This window comes from Electrophorus electricus, chromosome 7 (genome assembly GCF_013358815.1).
Source record: "Electrophorus electricus isolate fEleEle1 chromosome 7, fEleEle1.pri, whole genome shotgun sequence".
Lineage (NCBI taxonomy): Eukaryota > Metazoa > Chordata > Actinopteri > Gymnotiformes > Gymnotidae > Electrophorus > Electrophorus electricus.
The window spans coordinates 10449800-10474799 of NC_049541.1; the positions used below are offsets into that span (position 1 = coordinate 10449800).

Sequence of the window (25000 nt, forward strand, 5' to 3'; positions counted from 1 at the left end):
TAGACGGAACTGCTGATCTACTGCGATTTTGACACAAAACCATCTTTAGGTCTTAGTGTGAATGGTCTGAAAAAGAGAAAATACAGAGAGTGGCAGTTTCACTGTACATAAATGGCCTCCACAGTCACCAGATCTTGATTTAATAGGTCACTTTGGAATGTGGTGGAACAGGAGATTTGCGTCATGGATGTGCAGCCTTCAAACCTGCAGCACCTGTGTGAAGCTGTCACGTCAACATGGACCAAAATCTCTGAGGCAGGTTTCCAGCACCTTGTTGAATCTACGCTATGAAGATTTAAAGCAGTTCTGAAGGCAAAAGAGGGTCCAATCCAGTACTAGCAAGATGAACCTAATAAAGAGGCCAGTGAGTGTATATATAAATACACATATATATTAAGTGCTTCACAGCAGACAAAGGACCTCTGTGCAAAAGGTCTTGTTTCTCTGGAAATCTTGTGTACTATACCACACCTTTTATTACCTCTACATCATTAACTACAGTAAAATGCACGTACTCCCTGTAATCGCCTTCAGATCATATGTTTTGATAGTCACGGCCTCTTGTCTTGTCTCCACCACAGAGCCTGTTGTTTATCTCAGTACCAGCTCTCATGACAAGATGCTCATTGGCCTAGACCCACAGGAAGGATTATTTCACTTTAAAAGTCCACTGGCGTTTCTTCTCGTGTTTCCCTTTAACACATTTTGTGGAAAATACAATTACATTTACACCTAGTGGCCACAAACGGTATGGCAGTAGCGCCCAACTGCTGCTCTGCTGGGAATGTTGACTCAGATGTGTTTTTGTACCAGATTTATGAGTGGTTCATTTCCAGAGGGGCGGGGGCTACCGGACACCTCAGGATTCTCTGGAGAGGAGGAGTGAGTGTCTGTTTATCCACAGGGTAGGGAGGTCATGTGATCTAGCCTCTTAAACCCAAATGTAACATTAGCTGATCTTAATTTTTCTCTGTGAAACATTCTAGCAGGAAAATATGAAAGAATATAATATTATAAAAGATTACTATTAAGCCTCCTAGCAATTTTGGAAAGGGTATCAACTTGCAGACTGCTATAAGATAAAGGAGATTATGTGGATGGCAAAAGATGTGTTATTTTATTTTTTTTAATTATCTAAATGTTTTTTTTTTATTTTTATTTTTTATCATGAGCCAAACTAAATATATATTGGTATGATAATTTAACACCTTGGGCTAAGGTTTTTTTCATTCACAGCCCTTAAAACATCATGTTATCCATGACTATATATTTTATCCCATTTATATTTTCATAATAATAAAGGGTCCATAATACAAATAGAGCCTTATACATATGCCATTTGGAGGAAAAGGAGGTTCAAAGTGAGAAAGGATACTGGGAACAATCTCGCTCAGATGTGCGACAGGAACTGTGAACTGGGAGCCTTGTAACCGCTACCATTTGAAGCACCCAGGACTTTATAGGAATCTTTATGAGTGCCTGAGCTCAGCACTTCTGCAGTTAGTGGTTAAATGTAAAGGCCTCTTTTAGCTCAGCCTGCTCCTCACTCCACCGTTGTTACTGCTTCTCCCTAGTCGTACCTTTCTTTAGCGCTGTTTCTGTCTGTCTTTCTCTCTTCTCTTGCTTATTGTTGCTCTCTCCTTCTTTCCCCACATTTCCCCGTTTCTCTCCTGGTCTCTCCCTCTCGCGCCTAGTCTCTGGCGCTTTTGGCACGTAGCTGAATTGCCTTGCTCAGTTCTTTGTTGAGCTGGATTAATCCCACTTTAAGCTTGCCCAGATGCAGTCTGCTTTCCTTTGAAACCTCGCTGTTGTCATCTACCGCTTCCCTGTGGTGTCACTGCGTATCACGTGACCCCCCGGGCAGGCCAGGTGGGCCAGGGCATCCACGGGGCACCGTGCAAGGGTGAGCGGGGGGCGCGTGCCCGTGGAATGTGCCGCTGCCCTCTTCAGGGTGATTTGTATGGGCTTCAGCAGATGGGGCCCTTGTTACCAGGGCTGGTGGGAAAGGCCCATGGGGCTTTGTGTGGAGGGGCTATAGCGGCGAATGTGACGGAGCAGCCTGAATCCTCGGTCAGGGGCGGAGGCCCTCGGCAGCCAGGACACCTCCCCCCGGGGCGGCGGACCTGAGAGCAGTGGAGGTTGAGGATAAAATGGGAATTTGACAGGGAGAAGGACGGTTGTTTACGAAGGCAGAGCGGGTGGAACCTAAATGGAGGAAGGGAGGCTTAAGGGACAGGTTTTGAAAGAGGGGAGGAGAAGAAAGGATGGAGAGAAACGGCACAAAAGAAGGGGAGAGCGTCTGTGCGATTGCTGTTTTATATAGCTTGAAAGGAGGATGAATATTCATGAGCTTGGCTCTCATTGGCTTTGATGGTATGGTGAAGAGCCCTCAATCTCTATAGAATCTTTAGGGATGCATGTGTTTGTATGGGTATGTGTGTGAGGCCATGTAACAGCAACTCAGCAACAGGATTGCCCACTATTAGTGATAATTAATTTTCTTAAATTATATATATATATATATATATATATATATATATATATATATATATATATATATATATATATATATAAAGTACATTTGTGTGTGTGTATTACAGAGCTGCAGACCACTCAGTCCTTTGAGTTCTACACTCTGTCAGAGAAGGCCATGGACTACCGGATCCTCTATATGGATGAGGATCAAGACCGCATGTACGTGGGCTGCAAAGACCATGTGCTCTCAATGGACATCAACAACATCACCCAGGGAACGCTGAAGGTCAGTCTCAATCCCACACAAGTTGTGCAGTGTGCTGTAGTAAAAGATTCAGAAGTATTTACACATGGTTTCTAAAGAAACAGCATGTTTCAGACAGAGGTCCTTCATCAACTGTGAAAGCTCTGTCTGAAACATATATATCCGGGCGCTTAGGTGTTACCATTTTGGTCTGTGTCTGGACGTCCCACAGGATCTTAGCATGGTCATTCTCCACCTCCTGTGGAGGTGTATCCCACTTTGACCTTGTAACTTCCAGCCCGTAGTCAGCACAGATGTTTCTGTATACTATCCCAGCCACTTGGTTATGGCATTCTATGTAAGCCCTGCCTGCATCTTGCATCCCGCTGTTCTGTGCTAGATTGTCTCAGGGGCATCTTTGCACTGTCTGCATCTGGGGTCTCGCCTGGTGTGGTAGAGCCCATGATTAGTGCCTCCATGCTGCTCCATGCCAACATGCTTCTCCATGCCTCCATGCTTCAATCCAGCCTTTTTCAACCATTCGTAGGATTTCTCCATGCAAGCCACTTTGCTGGTGGTACATACCGTGCAGGGGTTTCTCCTCCCATGATGGTTCCTGCTCATCCTCATTCTCCTCCCCAGGTTTCTGCTGTCTGAGGTACTCACTATGCACTTCATCACTTCATCATCTTCCAGGTGTACTCCTGGACCTTTGATGTTTCATCCTGGATAGTAGCTCTGAAGCTCATTAGGCCTTGGCTCCCTTTTTGCAGATAGTGTGCAGTCTCAGAGTGCTGGATTTGGAACAAAACCATTCGTGCGTTGTGAGGAGTTTTCGGGTCTTGCTGTCAGTGGCTTTTACCTCCTTGCCAGCAAGGTACCTGATAACTGGTAGAGCGTAGGTGTTGATAGCTCAGATCTTTTTCTTCCCGTTCAGCTGACTTCTCAGGACTTCTCTCACTCTTTATAGCTATTTGGCTGTAGCTACTTTCTTTGTGGCCTCTTCTTGATTCCCATTTGTCTGTGGGATCCCGAGGTACGTGTAGTTGCCCTTATCATCCTCATGAGATGGATTACTGAGTCGATGTCTCGTTCACTTCTGGCATTCAGCTTGATGTCATCCATGTACAGGAGGTGGCTGATGGTTGCTCCATTCCATAGCCGGTATCCGTAGCCACACTTAGTGAAGATCTCACTGAGGGGGTTCAGATCTATGCAGAACAGCAGCAGGGACAGGGCACCTCCTTGCTAAATCCCACATTGGATGGTGACTTGTGCTATTGGTTTGATGTTGGCTTCTGGGGTTATCCTCCACGGTTCTTGACGAAGGCTCTTTTACAGCCTGAAGCATTCCAGGATCCATTTGTGGGACATTGAATCATAAGCTTTCTTGTAATCAAGGTTGGTCTGTCTGGTCTTACAGTCTCGAGTGACTGTTTTATCCACCCGTAGCTGATGTCTGGCTCCTCTGGTTTTCTCGACAATGCCTTTCTGGGCCCCGCTCATGTATCAAGTGCCATGTGCCTACTTGCCATGTGCCTACTCCCCCTTGCTATAGCATTTGTGTTGTATGTCATCCATCTCTAGTTGTGACAGCAGTTGCTGCATGTGGATGTTGGAACACTGAGCTACTGGCTGTTTTGGTGTTAGTCTAGATGTTGGGTTCTGAAGCATCTATAGTTCCCACATCCTCTGCATTTACTCTCTCATAGTGGGGTTACTTGTGTAGTCATCTATTCTCCACTCTCGTCCATGAGTGTCTCGTATTTGTTCCAGTAGCACATATTTCATCAGATTGCCCTGGTTCCACACAGACCTCGTTAACCCGGGCGACTCTTTTGTTTCGAACTCTCGCTGTTATTGAGGTAGGCGGGTAGCCTACGGGACCACCTTGGAAATGCCCTGGTCAGAATTCGAAACCCTGACATCCTGCTCTGAAGTCAGTCGTGAATTACTTGAATACGGGATTGATTTCCTCTACAACGCCAACGTATGTATCCACTACCACATTAAAATGACTACATTAAAAAAAAAACAAAACAAGCAATGGTTCGTCTCTCCACTATGTAGCTGGCACAGTAATTGGTCTCCTGGGTTTTTAAACAGTGTGATCATGTGATCAGTGGTAATTGTCAGGTAAGGTGTGTGGGGGGGGTGGGAAAGAGACAGAAATGTGTTTATGTCCTCCCTGGGGGATCTGAGAGACATCTATTAGCAGGATAATTACACGATTCATTCCTACAGATGTACACCGCAAGGACCTCTTCACTTAAGCAGAGCGTTAAAGCAACTCTATTAGAGGCGTTTATCAGAGAAATGTTGATAAAAACCTTTATGGAATTGGCTCTTAGGTTACTAATGGAGTTCTACATTCAAACATTTACATTTACATAGCATAAATAAATCCCTTCTTTCTACTGGAATGTTTGCAGAGAATCAGTTGTTCCTGTGCATAAAAGTGCTTCTGCATACATATATTTTTATACATATCAGGTGTATTCAGATTTCTTTTTATTATTCTGAGTCATGAAATGTCTGTATTTATATATTTAATGTGTTTATATGTGTGTGTGTATATATATATATATATATATATATATATATATATGCTATAATAAATATAGCTTTTACACACACACACACACATACATATATATACACACACACACACATGCATATACATATATATATATATATATATATATATATATATATGCTATAATAAATATAGCTTTACACACACACACATACATATATATACACACACACATATATATATATATATATATATATATATATATATATGCTATAATAAATATAGCTTTACACACACACACACACACACACATACATATATACACACACACACACATACATATACATATATATATATATATGCTATAATAAATATAGCTTTTACACACACACACACACACACACACACATACATACATATATATATATATATATATATATATATATATATATATATATATATATATATATATATATATATATATATATATATATAATTTATTATAGTATAAAATTATATAGCCCGGAAGAGGATGTTCATCTGAAGTTGTTCAGCTTGCCGGGTCAGTTCTCTGTCATCACCATCTCCATCCGTGTCTGGTGCAGCTCTGCCACCAAACTTGTCACTCCCAACCTCCAGCTTATGATCAGATCTGCAGAACAGGTCGTAGGACACTGCAGCCTGGCCGTCTCCTGCTTCCGCTTCTCCCCACAGCCAGGCTCTTCTGCCAAACGAGGCTCAGAACATCCAGACTGCACACCATCACACTTGTGAACACCCACAGCACATGCGTTTGGCTGACACAGTTCTGTACCAACCCCCATTCTGTTCTATTCTATTAAAGTTTATTCTATTCTATTTAATTTTTTAATCTTTTATAGAATTATGCCCTCCCACCCAGCTGCAGCACTTAAATACTCTTCACCAGTGTGTGTATATCTGTGTGTGTATAGGTTTAAAAGTGTGTATGTGTGTGTGTGTGTGTGTGTGTGTGTGTGTGTGTGTGTGTATACACTTGTAAACCGACACACCCACAGACATACACACACACACACACACATATATATACACACTTGTAAGCATTCACACCCACAAACATGCACACACCCACAAACATCTATATGTGTGTGTGTGTGTGTGTGTGTGTGTGTGTGTGTGTGTGTGTGTGTGTGTGTGTGCGTCTGTGGGTGTGTAGGTTTAAGAGTGTGTATATATATATATGTGTGTTTGTATGAGCAGATGTGATCCATACTCAGTTATGGATGTCTGTGCTTCTGCACAAGTGTAAAGCTCTAATGTCAGTTACTGTATACTTTGAGCTGTACTGTGAGCCATTGTGAGACTGAGGACAAATTTCTTGTGCTAGACCACTAAAGCCTGATTCTGATTCTGATATGTGTTATATTTTTATTTTCCTAATGTCTCTATATCTAATGCCTCCAAATTTAATGTCCTTTTTCTTTTACAGATACAGTGGCCGGCATCCAGCAGTAAGATAGAAGAATGTCAGATGGCCGGAAAAGACCCCACAGTAAGCAACAGTCATGATTTTTATCTTCTGCTGTAATATAAAAGATGCCTGTGTCTTCTCTTTCCTTGGTTACAGTAATGGAATGTGAACATCATGTCTGTGGCTGAGAGCAGTTTCTGTTTGTCGGTAATAGATGTAGTGTTTAATGCTGCTTTTGAACCATAGCATTCTACACACACACAGAATGCTACGCTTAGGAGTGTGTCTGAGGGACCTATTCATCTAAAAATAAAATAAAATTAGTTATAGTTAGTTCTATCTCTTCCTGTGTGTATGTGTGTGTGTGTGTGTGTGTGTGTGTGGGTGTGGGTGTGGGTGTGGGTGTGGGGGTGTGTGTGTGTGTGTGTGTGTGTGTGTGTGGGCGTGTGCGTGTGCGTGTGCGTGTGGGTGTGGGTGTGGGTGTGTGTGTGTGGGTGTGTGTGGGCGTGGGCGTGGGCGTGGGCATGTGTGGGTGTGGGTGTGTGTGTGGGTGTGGGTGTGGGTATGTGTGTGTGTGTGTGGGTGTGTGTGTGGGTGTGTGTGCGGGTGTGGGCGGGGACGGCGTGGAGGACTGCTGGATATACATCTGTATGTGTATGTGTCCTTGTGCCCCTTTGTGTGTGTGGAAGGAGCAGGCATGCGTATGAGTGCATGTGTGTGTGTGTGTGGGGGGGTGAAGGGATTCCTGTTGTTTTCTGGAACTGTTCACAGAATGTGTGTGCATGCAAATGTGTGTGTGCGTGCGTGTGTGTATGTGCATGCGCAATGGGAGGCCACACCCCCCTCTGTCACTAATTATGTGTGTGAGAGCAAGCTGATGCATAGGAGAAGACTAAATGCTCGCTGAAAAATATACTTCACCAAGCTCTCAGCAGCCCAGACACACCCTACACACCCCAGACACACCCCAGACACCCTACACACCCTACACACTGCAGACACACCCCAGACACACCCCAGACACCCTACACACCCCAGACACCCTACACACCCTACACACCCCAGACACACTCCAGACACCGTACACACCCCAGACACACCCCAGACACACCCCAGACACACCCCACACACCCTACACACCCTACACACCCTACACACCCTACACACCCCAGACACACCCCAGACACCCTACACACTGCAGACACACCCCAGACACACCCCAGACACACCCCAGACACACCCCAGACACCCCACACACCCCACACACCCCACACACCCTACACACCCTACACACCCTACACACCCCACACACCCCAGACACACCCCAGACACCCTACACACCCTACACACTGCAGACACACCCCAGACACACCCTAGACACACCGCAGACACACCCCAGATACACCCCACACACCACAGACACACTCCAGACACCCTACACACTGCAGACACACCCCAGACACACCGCAGACACACCCCAGACACACCCCAGACACACCCTACACACCCCAGACACACCCCAGACACACCCTACACACCCTACACCCCAGACACACCCCAGACACACCCCAGACACACCCTACACACCCTACACACCCTACACACCCTACACACCCCACACACCCCAGACACACCCCAGACACACCCAACACACACCCAACACACAGCAGACACACCCAACACACCCCTCTAATCGCTCTGCTAGAAATGTTATTGATGTTCTCTAAACCTATCAAACACCCTCATTGCTAACATTACCCAAAAGGGGTTCGATCTTAAAAGCCAGAATTGCAATTCAAGATGAGTTCTCAATAAAGACTAAAATGTTTTTCTGTGGTGAATGTCCAGAAACCTTTTCGTTTAGTTTATGAATAGACTTCAGCCATTTTCAGGAAACCAACCTTAAAAATGAGAGGGTTATACCCTCTTATGTAGAACACATGATAAATATTAATGTAGAATGCCGGTACATTAAAGGATTCAAGAAGACTATAAATTTCTGTAAAAAAATACAATGGCCACTTACTGTTGCAGATCTTGCAGTAATAATTGCATCACTCTGCCAGGTCCTGTATGCCAGGTCTGATTTCCACCAACAACTGTGTAATGCTCTTCTATAAAATATTGTAGTGTTCCTTGATATATGGACTGGTGGGATGTCCACTAGGAACTGTAGCCTACGTAAACTGCTGGGGGAAAATAACCATGTCAGCAGGGGACCAGGGTGGTAATGTATGGCTCTAGCAGCAGGATGCTGGGATTTGGAACTCTGTGTGTGTGTGTGTGTGTGTGTGTGTGTGTGTGTGTGTGTGTGTGTGTGTGTGTGTGTGTGTGTGATTAGTTCTGCCCTGGGTTTTATAGTAGGTGAGTGGGGGAGAGACTGAAGGCACTTGCTGTTTCAAGGGAGTGTAAATCACCCTGAACAGGTTTCAGCAAATATTTGTGTGAGATGCACTTGCAAAGAATCACCTGCTGCTCCTCTTTTTTTGTTTGCTTTTCTCTCTCTCTCTCTCTCTGTCTCTCTCTCTCTCTCTCTCTCTCTCTCTCTCATTCACTCACTCACTCACACTCACACACACACACACACACACACACACACACACACACACACACACATTTTGCTTTCTTTGTCTTATCAAGTCACTCTGGTTAATTATTACTTACGTAATATACTCAGCATTTGGGTTAGTACCTCTATATTGGTTGATAAAGTGCTTGATTAAAATCTCTCCCTTGTCTCTCCGCGTAGCTGATGGTGTAGGGAGCTGGAAAGCAGAGTCTCTTTCGGGTTCTCCTTCCTCTCTTGCTGTGTGTTTATTCAGCTCTTCCACGCGCAGTCACACACAGGCGCCAGTGCAGGGCCATGTGGACCTTGTGTTTACAGCTGGCAGTCAGGGTGCATTGGGGATTTACTTGGCGTTCTAAATGATATCCAAACATGCTTACGGAGTTCTGCCTCACCTCTTGCGTAGTAGTCAAGCAATACGTTCATTGCCCACAGCGAGACTAGATCATTAAATATGATCATAAATGCATGAACGTGACACAGAGAGAAGACACAGCTCGGACAGTTTGTTGTCACAGAGCGGAGGGAGAGACAGAGGAGGGTGTTGGATTGAAGATGGTGTTTTTTTCTGGAATTGTATGCGTGTGTTTTTGTGCTTGCATGTTCGTGTGTAAAAACTCTGCAACAGCTGCTGTTTCACCAAATCTAGCCAAGTTCCTAACTGGTCCCTAACCAATTTCTCTGCCCCTCTCTCTTTTCCTCTGTCCTCTTCTATGTTACTGTCCCTCCTGCTGTTTAAGGCTGGGTGCACACTATAGAATTTTTTCTTCTCTCTTGTATATGAATAAAGAGCGAATTTTGCTGGGCTCATCCCAGAATGTGGTGTCCCACCACAGGATCCAAAAATTACATTTAAAAAATATTTTACATAATACATTTTACTTGACTTGATATTTTCAGTGATGTATATTTCAGTTAAGTATATTTATTTTAGAACAAATGCATTTGGAAACTGCAGTTGCTTTACCAAATGTTCTAGTAAGCACAGTGACATTAGTGTTCGTTTACAATAAGTAGGCTATAAAATCTATAAAAAATGAAAGGAAACATTGAGTTCTTTCTGCACATCTCCCAGTGCAGCTCTCTTTCTCTGTGAGAAAAGGGGCCCGCCAGTCACGTTAAGAACTTGCCACAGCTGAAGGCATCACAAACTTTCACTGCATTTTATAGAGAAAACATATACAACTACAAACAACTGCATGTAACAAAATGTTAAAAACGATAAATGTAAAATTTGTAGGCACACGTGCCAACACAGCCTGCTTATTTCTAGTAATCATTTAGCATATCGTTTGTAGGATGTGGGCCGGCAAGTCTTGTATTAAAGTTTGTGTTGTGTTAATTACAGTAGTAGGAGGTTGAACAACCTGAGCTATGCTTGTACGTTTGGCGACTTGTACACAAGGGTGGCATTATTGCTCTACTTTCTTTACATATAAAGCAGTGATAAGTAGTTCAATTCAGTTTTAAGACCTGATTCTTTTGAACTGTCCGTTCAAAAATAACTGATTTTACTCGTTCTGCTGGTTAAGTTTCGGCTCCTGGAAGGAGGAGTCAAATCTTTTTATCTGACAGTTTAAAAGAAAATCAAATCTGGAAAATGAATCAAACTTTTCAAACACAAGTTTGGTCAGTCCACCTATGATACATTTTGCGAAGAGGAGAAGGAACAGAGGAGATTTTATTCCTGGGTGTTGGTTGGGTGGGAAGTTCTTTTTATTTATTTACTTTGACCATTTTTCCTTATTCGCTATTAGTTTTATCAACATCATTGGTTATCCTTTCTGTCAGCTCAGGGTGTGGGTATGAGCTTGAGTCATTACACAGCTATTATGCCTGCCCTGGACATCACCAGCAAACTAACTGCTATGTATTTGTACATTAAAGTGAAACATTCCCCTAATATTCCAGTCGACATGGAGTTTTAAAATTGTGGTGTAGCGGAGGGCTTGCTTCATAGCTACAGCTGCCGCCCTAAACCTTTTTACGTTGTCTATTTCCATATGGGTTCATAACTTCGATATATTCGTGACTGAAGAAATACCTCAGATTGTAAAACGATCATTAGCCTTGACTGCATGTTCACTCAGATTTTTAAAAATAGAGAGGCAAATCTGGGATGAAATTTTTAAAAAATGGTGCAGAATCTTGTAGGGTGGATCCAGCTTCGGTGTTCTCATGAAGAATTGCATCATGTTCCGCTGGAGCCTGCGCGAGTCCTCTCCTCATCTGTCACTCGCCCTTCTTCACACCGAGTGTTGTACACGTGTAGACCTTTTTAAATTTCTTTTCTTGCCTCAGGCCTTTCTAAACAGGCCACATTTGTGACATCCCCTGTGTGCAGACTGATAGCCTTCCTGAAGACTAGGGAGACGCTCGCATAATTTGACACATTTCAAATGGCATTGATGATCCGTGTGGAGCTCGGCTCTACACACTGTGGACAAGATGGCGTTAGAGTGGAGTAGCTGTATATTCGTGTATATTACAGGCATCCATCTTTCCAGACCAACTGCACACACTTTCTCTGGGACGCCTTCATCTCATAGAACTTCGAACCACACTGCATTGACAATTAAAACGTGTCCACGTGGCTGGAAGAATGCTTAATCCATGCGCTAAATGTGTTTTTGTCTCTCTCTCTCTCTCTCTCTCTCTCTCTCTCTCTCTCTCTCTAGCATGGCTGCGGGAACTTCCTGCGGGTTACTCAGCCCTATAACAGGACTCATCTGTTCATCTGTGGCAGTGGAGCCTACAGCCCTGTGTGCGCGTACGTGAACCGCGGCCGGCGGCCCGAGGTAGAGTGTGAACGCCAGCCCACAGCACTTGACGTCCTTCCGTTCTGGCTTTCATTAGTCCCAATGATGGACCTACCAGACTTGCTGTGAATAAAACTGTTTACGTGACCGGCTCCAGTGAGAAAAGCTCCTGGTGAAGACACATCTGATTTAAAATGCGCACGGCTTTCTTAAATCCAGACTCCAGTACCACGGTTACCATGTGTCTCTGTTTTACTGCATCTGGCAGAAGGTAGGCTTGCAGTAGAAGAGGAGAGAAAGAGGGGAGGAGAGAACAGAAAGATGGTAGAGGCAAGTCAAGGGCAGTGGTAGCTCAGTGGTGAAGGTACTTCACTTGTAATCAGAAGGTTGCTGGTTCAAGTCCCACCACTGCCAAGATGCCACTCTTGGGCCCCTGAGTAAGACCTTAACCCTCAATTACTCAAATTGTACTCAGTCATAATTGTGAGTTGCCTTGGATTAAAGAGTCAGCTAAATGCCATAAATGGAGGAGGTTCTGTAGTGTTAGGCAGCTCTGTGGTTGCTGGCAGCTCCTTCTGTCCTGATGCTGGTTCTCCATTGCTCTGCTTTTGTTTGAAAGGAACATTGCTCTGTTTGACCTCCCTCTGTCTGGTCTCTCCTCTCTCTCCACCTCCCTCTGTCTGGTCTCTCCTCTCTCTCTCTTTTCCTCCGTACTTCTCTCCTTGTACAAGATTTAAGATGGAATCACCAAATACACGACACATCACAGCGTCAGAGCCACCTCGACTGCCCCGTGCGATACGTAGCGCACGCGTGCGTTTTGGTACTTCACAAGCGTGCGTCCTGTGTGCTCGTAACACTTGTTTGTGTGCATGCGTATTTGTCACTCATGAAGTCAATTCAAAAGGGATTAAGTGGTTTGGCAGAAGGCTAGCAGACCTCACAGGACCATGCTGGCTCTCTTCACCTGCTCCCTTCAAAACAGGCCGGCAGCGTGAGCCAGACATAGCAGGGACTGCAGAAGCCCCCGGCAGCATGTCCGACCACCCGGCAGGCCGACACTGAAACGCTGGAGGATTCTGGGAAGGAAGCGTGCTCTCTTTCTCTGCCCTTTTTTGGAGTTGTATGTAATGGTCTGTGGAAGGACAACGGAAAAGAGGAAGGCGTCGCCTGCACCTCCTCATGCGTGTAACGGCCCTCGAATCTTGACACTAGAGGAGAGCATAGTGAACTGGCTCAGCTTGCACTAGGACTTGTGGATGGCCAGCTGATCACAACTAATCTGCAAAGGAAAAAAGCCCAAGTGACTCCTTTCAGCAAAAAATACCTCATACCATCGTCTTCCTCATTCTGAGTCCAGATTTATGTACTCAGTTAAGTTACACTGTGGCGACACGTAATGCAAAACATTTTGCGGGTGACATCCAGCCAAAAAAAATGTTGAATTAAAATTATCAAATGAAAATGCAAACCTACATTTGCCATTTTGTTTTGTGCAAGTATCCTGCCAAAATGAAAACTGAAATGAAATAATTACATTTGGAGATTCACTTTTCATACAAGCAGAAAATGAAAGAAAATGAAAACAGCTTTTAGACATTTAAGTTTTATCATCATTGTAGTGTTTCATGGCCATAATTTAAATTAAAAGGCTATTAAAGAAAAGAAAATGAAATCATAGTTTGGCTTTGTTGTCTTCATGAAATGCATAACAAGTGTCAAAGCATCAAAAGGCAATGTTTCCTTTGTCTTTTCCATAGCAACAGGCTGTTTATTTAACAAAATGCAGATGAACGCAAAGTGGATAAATCAACCAATTTCAATTTTCTTTATTTGTTCTGAATGACTTATTGTTGTGTGGAAAATGAAACTGCAAACGTAACTGGATATTTGTGCACATGTATGGGGGAAAAAAGGCAAATTTTGGTTTGCATTTTCATTTGATTGATTTATTACAGTTGGCACTGTACCCGGAATGGGCACTGTATGATGCTTAGTGATTGTACCCCGCCCTCCTCAATTCTAAGACATTGCGTGGCTAAGACTCAATCTGACCTGAAGGGGGCACCTTGACTCTCTGAAGGGGGAGCCTTTCTACAGAGTGATATCGTAAGCCTGTCAGGTTCTAGCAGAAACCTGAAGATGAAACACAGTTACTGTTGTGCAAGCTGACAGCTCACAGTGCAGCTGCGATGAGAAGCACAGGGTGTGGTTATGACGTTGCTCTATGGATATGTGGTTTTACAGGGTTCTTGGAAAATGTGGTGTTTTGAAAAAAGGCAGTAATCTTTTAAAGGTATGATGTTGTTTATTCCTCCTGCAGGAGAAGGTGTTTCATATCGCCTCACGGGCAGAGTCGGGGAAAGGAAGGTGTTCCTTCAGCCCACGAGTCAACACCGTCTCCATCATGCTTAGTGAGCACTGGGTCCCACACGCACACACACATGCACACGCACACATGCATGCGCGCACACACACACACACACACACACGCACGCACGCGCACACACGCATGCACGCACACATGCGCACACACACGTACGCACACGAATGTGCACACACACACGCGCGCACACACACACACACACACACACACACAGACACGCATGCACACACATACACTCACGCACACACACACGCACACACGCACACACACACACACGCACACACACACACACACACACACACACTCAATCATGTCTACTTTCTCCTAACGCTCTTCCAGACACATTCGCACGACCACATCCACAACCACTATGCACACGCACACGCATATGCAATGATATACCTATGTAGGGCACCTTGTGTTCATGAACCTTCTCTTAAATCTGTGACTGGCTGCTGGCTGTCCGGGCATTTTTGACATGGGACTTGTAACACACCCCATCTAAGGTTTCATGCACTTGTTGGAAAGTCATTTATACGTGCCAACACACACACACACACACACACACACACACACATCTGCACCCACATTAAAAACAATAAAAACACACATTATGCATTTCTGTACATCACCTAGCACAAGGCCTGGCGTTATGCACAAGACATGCACGCATGCTCACACACACACGCACACGCATGCATGCATGTACACACACGCAGCATCCACATGATTGACTCATAAAATTGTAGATGGACAGACAACTGAGAAAGGAGAGAAGTATGGGTTAGCAGAAGAGATTAATCATTAGCAAGTACACCACAAAGGCACTGCTGATCAGGAGCTGGAAATCCACACGCCCTGTAATCCGGAATTCTCCAGCCAGCCTGGACATAATGTACTATCAGCAAGAGACACTTTTCTATGGAATTTTTTCCACTAGCAATCTGTTGCCATGGATCGAGAACATGCCCATTTTGGGATTTTCAGAGTGTGTGTGCGTGTGTGTGTCATTGTTGAATGCCACCACAGAGAGCTCAGACCGAGAGTCTCAACTTGGAGTGTGTCGCAGTAGATTTGTAAAAAATGCCATAGGACTGTCTGTTGAAAATCATGTATACAAATTCCCAGCTGAACAGCACATGACATTCACATGGTAAACACAGCCTGCAGTAGAATTCTGAACACCAAGGGCATTGGTAGGGTTCCCAGAAAGCACATGTAGTGTCATCAAGAAGAAATGCCCTTTGGTGTGTTGTGTCTCTCCAGATCAGGAGCTGTTCTCCGGCATGTACATCGACTTCATGGGGACGGATGCAGCCATCTTTAGGAGTCTGACCAGCAAGAATGCGGTGCGGACAGACCAGCACAACTCCAAATGGCTGAGCGGTAATAATCACATTATTGCGTCGAACAGGAGTTCCCAGGCCTGGCCCCTGGACATCGTCCACGGGACTGGATTCGAGAACCTCTGAACTAAAGGAGATTAACATTTTCAGTCTAAACCCTGTGCTGCAGAGCTCAGTTCCAGAACATCTGGCGCTAGCATTCAGATGCTACTGAAGGGTAAATTGTTTAACTGCGTAAATACATGAACTCTGTCACAGACCCTCAGTTCTAAAGCCGTTCTCGGCTTCTGCAATCGCTGGCGGTCAATTGAACTGGCCCCTCTGCCGCCACCCCTGAGTCCTCGGTGGAGGAGAGCTGGAAGGTTCTGGAAGTGGGCGGTCCTGTGCTGGAGTGACTCAAGATTTATGACTTTTCATGAAGGGCACAACAGCCAAGGCCATCTGCTGAGACTGAAGCCATCATCTCCTGTAATACAGCCAAGCCAGGCTGTTTAAACACGCGGCCACCACCAGCTGTCTGGATTGGTGCATTTCCATTTTTTTTAAACCTCCTATACTGAACAATGGTTATTTTTTGAAGAAGCATTCTTGTTTTATATATTTCTATATATATATATATATATATATATATATATATATATATATATATATATATATATATTAAATAGTCTTTACATCCTGGTAGCAATTGAGAAATTAAATGCTCTGAAAATAAAAACTAAAAAATATCTATATCTGTGGCAGCTTTGCCTGATACCTAATGTAAATGCAGATATTATGAGGTTTATGATATGCTATTTATTATGATATCTATCCACTCTGATATTTAGCCATTATGACTATCCATTATGCTAATGTTAGGTGTTTTCTTTCATGTGAATAAGTCGTGAGGTAGTTGGATACAGTGATGAAAAACAATAGTAGAAGGTGGGACTTTTTTTCAGTTCTATATTAATAAAAACTAGTGTATACTTGCAGATCTATAGAAAATTACCTACAGCATATAAACCGCAACATACAAGCATATCTGAGGCGAGTCCAGCCAGACAGAGCAATCCTCATTTAAGATCAAAAGAGTCCCAGTGGGCAGCATGAAACAGAGGTATGCCACACAGGCATGTATCAGCTTTCTCAGAGGCCTTTGGTGTCCTTTGTGGATTGTTAGTTCAGGGGAGTTCCTTTTGAAACTCGTAATAAGTCTGAGATGTGTGAAACTGAGCGTAGGAGCAGACCTGTGAGGAGACGTGTTGGCACAGATGAGAGACGTTAACCCCGTTTTAAGTACTGCTGGTTCTCAGGACTCTCCTGTGTTCAGCGGGGGTCATGACCCGGGTATGGCTCAAACTGAACACCTCAGCAGAAACGTACAGGGATAAGAGCACTTTGCCGGCAGTTGAGTTTTAGTCGCTATCATTTAACCTGTAGTGAAAATGGACTATAATTCGTTTTTTATTTGTCATATGAATTTATCCCCAGATCTGACCCTCAGTCATTTGAATTTGAACTTGACTATGGAGTCTTGTTTTTCTTTGGTCTTTTCTAGAGCCCGTGTTTATCGATGCCCATCTGATCCCAGATGGATCGGATCCAAACGATTCCAAACTTTATTTCTTCTTCCGAGAGAGGCTGACGGATAACAGTGGCAACACCAAGCACATCCACACCATGGTTGCACGAGTTTGCCCGGTGAGTGTACACACGCACGCGCACATAAGTACACACACACACACATGCACAGACGAACACACGCACAGAATATTAACACTTAAAGCTTAAAATATGTGTCTGTGTGCCTACTTGATGAGTACATTAATGTGTGTGTGTGTGTGTGTGTTCAGAATATTGATGTACTTTGTAGTGTGTGTGTGTGTGTGTGTGTTCAGAATAGTGATGTAATTTGTAGTGTGTGTGTGTGTTTGTGTGTGTGTGTGTGTGTGTTCAGAATAGTGATGTACTTTGTAGTGTGTATGTGTGTGTTTGTGTGTGTGTTCAGAATAGTGATGTACTTTGTAGTGTGTATGTGTGTTCAGAATAGTGATGTACTTTGTAGTGTGTATGTGTGTTCAGAATAGTGATGTACTTTGTAGTGTGTATGTGTGTTCAGAATAGTGATGTACTTTGTAGTGTGTGTGTGTTCAGAAGAGTGCTGTACTTTATAGTGTAACTGTTTTTCTGTGTAGAATGACACGGGTGGCCAGCGCAGTCTGGTGAACAAATGGACCACTTTCCTAAAGGCTCGCATGGTGTGTTCTGTTCTGGAGGAGGATGGCACAGAAACTCACTTTGATGAGCTTGGTGAGGACACACACACACACACACACACACACACACACACATTATACACCCCCCCCCCCCCCAACACACACACATTATACACACAGGCATTCATATTACACACACACACACAAAGAGGGCTTGCCTTCGAAATTTACGTTTAAACACCTTCAATCCTGCTTTGTCTACAAATGTAACTAAGCCTAACTTTACCCTCATTAACTAATAAGGAGTTTTTGAGCGTTTTGCTAGCCCAGCTGTGAACAGCCCAGCTGTAACAGAGCAACTGACGGACTCACACATTCAGCGAGTGTTTCTCTCTCCTAACAGAGAGTGTGTTTCTACTGGACACCGATGGACCGAAGGGGCTCCTGATATTTGGAGTGTTCACCTCTACAAGGTAAGGGCAACTTTACTGTAAGTCAGTGTGTGTGTGTGTGCGTGTGTCACACTGGCTGTGGGAGTGTGTGTTCGGAGTAGCCGGGGCAGAAGCAGCAGATTTCCAGGTTCTGGTGGGATGAGCACACCTCCCTGTGCACCCGCTAACCTGCTGTCCTGCTCCTCCGAGTGGCAGGCATGGGGCGGGTCTGGCTGGATCTCTGCGCCAAGCCAAACAGTGAGCACTTCCCTCCGTGGGCCTGTTCTCCGCTCCAGCTCCTACACCGCATGCTTCCTGCCCTCTTCTACCACACACACGCTTCTGACTGCCAGCCCAGCCTTGGCGCACGTGTGTGTGTTGGGGGGTGGGGGTGGCGTGGCCCTTTGAGTCTGTGGGTTCCTGTATAATGGGTGCAGCCAAACCTCACCGCATTCTCCCAAGAAGTAAAAGAGATGAGACATGTTTCTTTCTGAGCTGAATATTCTTTTTTTCTGACTTTCTTGCTCTCACTCTGTCGCTCCACTGCTATCTCCCTATTTCTCTTTTGTTATATTCATTTTCCCAAACTCCTATCTCTCCCATTGTCTGCACATCTCTCTGTCTTTCATTCGCCCTCAGTGGGTCTGGGGACATGCTCTGGTGTGAAGAGTTTGGCTCGTTGCCTTGTGTTCACTAGCAAACCCAAGATGCTTAAGGGCAACGTGACGAAAAATGGAGATTTCCATTTCCATTTAAATATTCAGCATTTGGCAGATGCTCTGATCCACAGTGACTTACATTATTTATTAGTAGAAGAGGGTGTGTGCCCCTGATTTCTCCAGCAGCGGTTTCCTTCACTGGTCTATGTGTATCGTCTGCGTGAACGTTTGCGTGCGTGTGTGTGTGCGTGCACTTCTCCACAGCTCTGTGTTCAAAGGCTCAGCGGTGTGCGTGTACAGCATGGCCGACATTCTGATGGTGTTCAACGGGCCGTTCGCCCACAGGGAAGGGCCGAACTTCCAGTGGGTAGCGTTCCAAGGACGCATTCCGTATCCCCGGCCGGGAACTGTGAGTCACCCATTCATCTCTGCGCTGCGTTAGTCCCAGTTTGACACATCTGGGTCAAAATGTTTCCGCACAAAATGCACGCGCTACCTATCCGTCCTCCCATCTCTCTCGTTCTGTCTTTTTCTTACCTCCCTCCCTCATTCTTCCAAATTATGTTTCTCTACTTTTCTCTACATTTTCTCTATCTCCTTCACTTTATCACTCTCTCCATCATCGCCCCAGTGCCCTGGTGGTGCCTTCACGCCTCACATTCGGAGCACCAAAGAGTTTCCGGATGATGTGGTGACGTTCATGAGGAACCACCCAGTCATGTTTAATCCCATCTACCCCATGGGTCGACGCCCTCTGGTGGTCCGGACGCACGCTGACTACAAGTACACCTCCATCGCTGTCGACCAGGTGACCGCTGCCGATGGCCTCTACCAGGTCCTCTTCCTTGGCACAGGTGAGTTACCCCTCTAATAATTTCCCACAGTCCACTTGAGTTGGGGGACATTGTTCAGCCTTTAAACATTGCTCATTGATTGATTGGTGTCATGAAGCTCGTTAAGGTCACACCACAGTCATTCTGAAGTGTGTATCGGTGTGACGGTGCTGAAATATTAGGACGCTGTTATAAGGAGGTATGTGTTAGTGGTATCATAGACGTCCTCAGCCCTGTTTGGGGATGGATGTTCTATCTTCTTGCCGTGTTTCCCCTGGCTTATTGTAGTTTAAAATAAAATACTCTGAGATGCAGTTTAGTCACTGCAATTCAGTACTGACGCTCGCAAGTGCGTTGTGTTAAGGCTGACGCAAACGCAGAGAGGTTCAAAAGCGCCCAGATGTCAGTCAGGAGGCCAGCAGACAGCAGATATGTTTTATCGTTTACCACACTCAATAACTTTGCCTTCTCGCACAGCACAATGGGTATGTTTCATACATTGAGAGAAATGGCAGGTATTAAAATGCACCCTGCTGTGTCTGGAAGAGGCAGAGGAAGACGGAGAGAGATGTGGAGATGGCGAGCAAGGATGGGAGAAACCAGAACGAGTGAGAGAGAGACACCAAGGCGAAGTGCGTTCGGGGCGTGCAGTCACAGCACGGAGCCAAGCCTGGAACCCTGGAGGAGAACGGACTGCAGGGAGCACAGGGGAGCCACCGCGGAAGAGGCTTGGGCAACAGGATCGGAATCCCAGCTGTTTGCGTCCATTGGCCTCCCCGCTTTTGCAGAATTCCCGAGCGCGGGCCAGGAGCCATGTCCGGGCCACGCCCACCAGGCTATGTGCGGGGCTGCTCCCCTCCCGCCTCGGAGTCGGGGTTTTCCAGAACTCTTGCTGCACTCTTCTCTGCCGTGCCGTAAATAACACCAGACTGTCCTCGCCAGGACCGGCGAACTTCCTTTTCATCTGGTCCTTCCTTTTTCAACCGGATGCATTTAAGAGCGCATTTGGACATCCGGTGCCAGACTAGCAAGTCGTGAAGGAGGCATCTGTCACTTCCTGTGCACATGCACAGTCAGATTCATTAGTTAAACCAGTCAGCAGTAAGAGGCTAAATGTCCCCTGATTCTGCCCTGTCTGCCCTGACTAGTGATGAGTGTTGCCATCAGAAGAATCAAAGAATCAAAGATTGGCACCCAGAACTAGTCGCAGCTCTGAACCACTGCGCTTTCACTGCGTGCTTGGCATTTCTTGTCTGCCTGGTTTCCGCTCTTCTCTCCAACATTCTCTGTCGTTCCGTTTTCTCCCCAGACAAAGGCACGGTGCAGAAGGTTGTGATGCTGCCCACAAACCGCTCCGTAAGCTTGGATCTGATCCTGGAGGAGCTGGAAGTGTTTAAGGTCTGAGCCACAGCCAGGGTGCACACATTAAAACCTGGGGGGGGGGGGGGGGGGGGGTAGAGAAGGATGGCAGGACTGGAGACAGAGGAATATGGCAATACAATACAATACCCTTATAGTGCAAAATATTCATGACTTGGCATATGACTTTTTCGGCCGCAAATCACTGATCCGACAGTGAAGCACCGCCGTGCAGCGTGCAACGCACAAACGTCTCATGAAAAGAAAAAAATGGACTTGTTTTTCGCTTCGTACGTACAGATGAGCTGTCACATGCGGCCTGTTTTATCGACACGTCTGCCAGCCGAGCTCCAAGTCCAGGCCTGGTTCTGTGGTTGTGCGTCATGCAAATCTGATATTTCGTTTTATTTTCTATTTTCCCCTTTTGCAGAACAACGCTGCCATAACCAACCTAAGAATTTCCTCTAAGAAGGTAAGGGGGAGCTGTAATCAGTGGCTCGTTGCCGGGCCGCTGCACTGCAGAAAACCCAACATGATGTTCATGTTTTTACTGAACGCGAAGCCAACACGACGCACAGAAGAGTGAGCACGAGGGTGTGATCAAGACGATTATCTTGTCACGCGATCTGTGGCGGCTGAGTGAACCATGTGCGACTGTGTCGGTTTGTGTTACAGCAACAGCTGTACGTGAGCTCCGAATACGGCGTGTCCCAGGTGTTGCTGCACCGTTGCCATGCCTACGGTTCGGCGTGTGCGGATTGCTGTTTGGCCCGAGACCCGTACTGCGCATGGGACGGAGTGAGCTGCTCTCGGTTTTACCCGACTGGCAAGAGGTGCACACACACACACACACACACACACACACACACACACACACACACACACACACACACACCCTAATGTTATTTCTTTTGAAAGAATGCATTTGGTTGGGGGGGTTTCCCGTTTTTCCAGCCAACCACTTGTGGCCAGCAGCCCCTGATCCCCTACGTATTTTAATGTTTTGCATACTGGTAAAAACCGCCACTTTATGAACCTCCACTCACATTACAGTCGCACATAAAATAAAACAAACCTGATACTACATTGCATTCAAAATATGACCTATGTCTAAACATTATTTCAAGCATAACACCAACACTCTGGGTTCACTTCCTGTTTTTCTGCTACTATAGAGATAAAACTTTCAGATTAGTACACCTGCCTATAATTGCATATGCAGACGTGTAAAAACATTCATTAATGAATATTCCCACAGTTTGTTGCTTCCAAGCCGAAAAGGTTTTTCTCAGCTGATAATTAGAAATGAATACCTGAGGGAGACCTTTTGGTCGAAACATTTCAATATATAAAATACCCTTTTCTACTCTGAATACTGAATTTGCTGTTTTGTATTCATAAACAATAATCAGTTACATCTTTGAGTTTTATTATTTGACTGGAGTCCTAGAATAGAGATGGAATGTTACACACAGCACACACACTGTTGTTATAGCTGACAGCTATTGCCTCCTGTAGTTAACATTAGCTATTGCTACAGGTGAGATCGTTGTTGTCAGAAACAGGTCAGGTTTAGCTTGGTCTCTCTACAGACATTTCACACTCAGTTCACTGAAAAAAAAAACATTCCTGTGTGTCTGTGCTAGACCTGGTGTGTGTGTGTGTGTGTGTTTCTGTGTTTCTGTGTTTGTGTGTGTGTGTGTGTGCGTGTGTGTGTGTGTGCGTGTTTGTGTGTGTGATTTTGCATTGCTGTAGTTTTTGGCACTTAGATGGGAGAAAAATATCAGCGTGAAACTTGCCTGTCAAAGAGGAGACTGTGAAGTCCACATTCATAGCTGTTTATCCTGTGCGATCGTTATCAGATGGTTTCCTCCTGTAACACCACAACCACCAGTCAGAGAAAAGCCCATAATGCAGTAACATGTATGACACCCATAAAGGGTGGCCTGAGAGTTATCCAAAGTGCTTGTGGGTGTGTGTGTGTGTGTGTGTGTGTGTGTGTGTGTGTGTGTGTGTGTGTGTGTGTGTGTGTGTGTGTGTGTGTGCGTGTGCACGTGTGTATGTGTGAATGGAAACTGCAAAAGATGTGCAACTCTGAAGCTATGTGACAATAAAATGAAACTGAATATGTGAAAATATTTGATTTGGTTTCTCATTATGATTTCAGGAGAAGCAGAAGACAGGATATCATGTTTGGAAATCCTTTGACTCAGTGCCGGGGGTTCAATCTGAAAGGTATGAGTCACAGCTCCCAGCGCAGCTGCCTGGATTTCTTTCTCGTCTTCTCTACCCAAAATCTGAAAAATGTAATTGATACTGCTGTGCGTTACAGTCGTGTGACCTTTAATTTGCATGAAGATGCAGCTTTTCACTCCACCTGACCTCTCTGAGTCTTTCTACCTCCGTCTGCCTCCCCCTTTCTGTGTAACGATGGAAAAGTGTGATCATGGAAACTAGTTTGTTGTGGTGTTACTCAGTCCTGTAGCTGATGCATCATTTGGTGCTAAAATAACACACGACAGTTTTGTAGAGGGAGGATATTTCCAGACGAGCAGAGCAACATGGAAACGAGCCACGCCCCTTAATCTCAAACGAGCCGGATAACACGGGGCGTTCCTGAAAGGTGTTGAAAACGGATGTGATCCTTCCAGGCTGCTGGTTCTGACGGACTCCAGTTCTGCTTCCAGTTCGATTTCAGTTCACACCTTGTGCCCGCTTGCAGATTCCACGAGCTACACAGAGCGTTGCCGTTTTTCATGTCGTTCCCAAATGCTTTATTCCCTCTTAACTTTAACCCTGTGTGGCTGTTTATTTCGCCCCTGCTAAGTTCTACTATGATCAGATGTACTTGCGTTTTCCTTGTATCAGCCTACAGGAATGCGGTGGAGATGTCCCAGTATGGGGTGAAGAACAACACCACCTTTCTGGAGTGCCTGCCCAAATCGCCCCTGGCCTCTGTCCGATGGCTCATCCAGAAGGACAACGACCGCAGGAAAGAGGTCAGCAAGCAAGCCTCCCGAGCTCGTCCCCCAAACCACACCCCGATCTACGCAGCGCAATACCACGGCACATACCATACACCCCAGAACAACTGCAATGTATATATCCCAATACTCACAACTCTCACGATACTGCATACTGCAGCAGAACAGCAGTAAATCCTTTGATATAATGTGTTCCAGAGGATCTAGATTCCAATGTTTGGATATTCCAGCCAGACAGCATTTCTGTGCTACTCTAACTGCAAACCTAGCGGAGACAGTCTGTCTGCCATATCACCTGTCATATCTGCAGACTGTAATGGTGCAATACTTCAGTATTTCAAGTGCAACGCTTTAGCTCTTAGTGGGTTCAGCAGCTGAATGACTTCCTCCACACCCTCTCGGTCTCCTCTGGTTTAAGATGTCTGACTTTTAAAAAAAAGAAAAGAAAGATGAGCCAAATGCTGCAGAGCGAGAATGAAAGTTCGCTGATCCGAGAACAGCGGGCAATCGGAAACAGGCGCCTGACATCACGCAGGCGTGCTCTGCCCTCAGTCAGCCAGTCAGCCTGCACATGGACATTCGGGATTCCCCTGCAGGGTCCAGGCACGTCAGTGGCTGTTTTCCTGCAGTGTCTCATCATGATGTCCACCTGCCGTCCTCTCGCGGCATTTGCGTGTAACGCTTCTCCGCTTGCTGTCTCTCCTGTTGCTGGTGTCACAGATGGCGATTTCAGTTCAAACACTCTCAGCTGTTCCAGTTTACTTATGAGGC

General features: G+C 45.4%; 1 protein-coding gene across 1 annotated transcript in view; it reads left to right on the forward strand.

The window, feature by feature from the left end:
• The window catches only part of sema3c (sema domain, immunoglobulin domain (Ig), short basic domain, secreted, (semaphorin) 3C), a 45868-nt gene that overhangs the window by 18226 nt on the left and 2642 nt on the right, over positions 1-25000 (forward strand). The window contains exons 3-17 of the mRNA XM_026997355.2: positions 2601-2761; positions 6724-6786; positions 11950-12069; positions 14354-14444; positions 15683-15802; positions 17306-17448; positions 17943-18057; positions 18367-18436; positions 19318-19462; positions 19685-19907; positions 21196-21284; positions 21676-21717; positions 21921-22078; positions 23413-23480; positions 24114-24244. Coding sequence (XP_026853156.2) covers positions 2601-2761; positions 6724-6786; positions 11950-12069; positions 14354-14444; positions 15683-15802; positions 17306-17448; positions 17943-18057; positions 18367-18436; positions 19318-19462; positions 19685-19907; positions 21196-21284; positions 21676-21717; positions 21921-22078; positions 23413-23480; positions 24114-24244 — 1739 coding nt within the window. The remainder of the gene's footprint in view (positions 1-2600; positions 2762-6723; positions 6787-11949; positions 12070-14353; positions 14445-15682; positions 15803-17305; positions 17449-17942; positions 18058-18366; positions 18437-19317; positions 19463-19684; positions 19908-21195; positions 21285-21675; positions 21718-21920; positions 22079-23412; positions 23481-24113; positions 24245-25000) is intronic.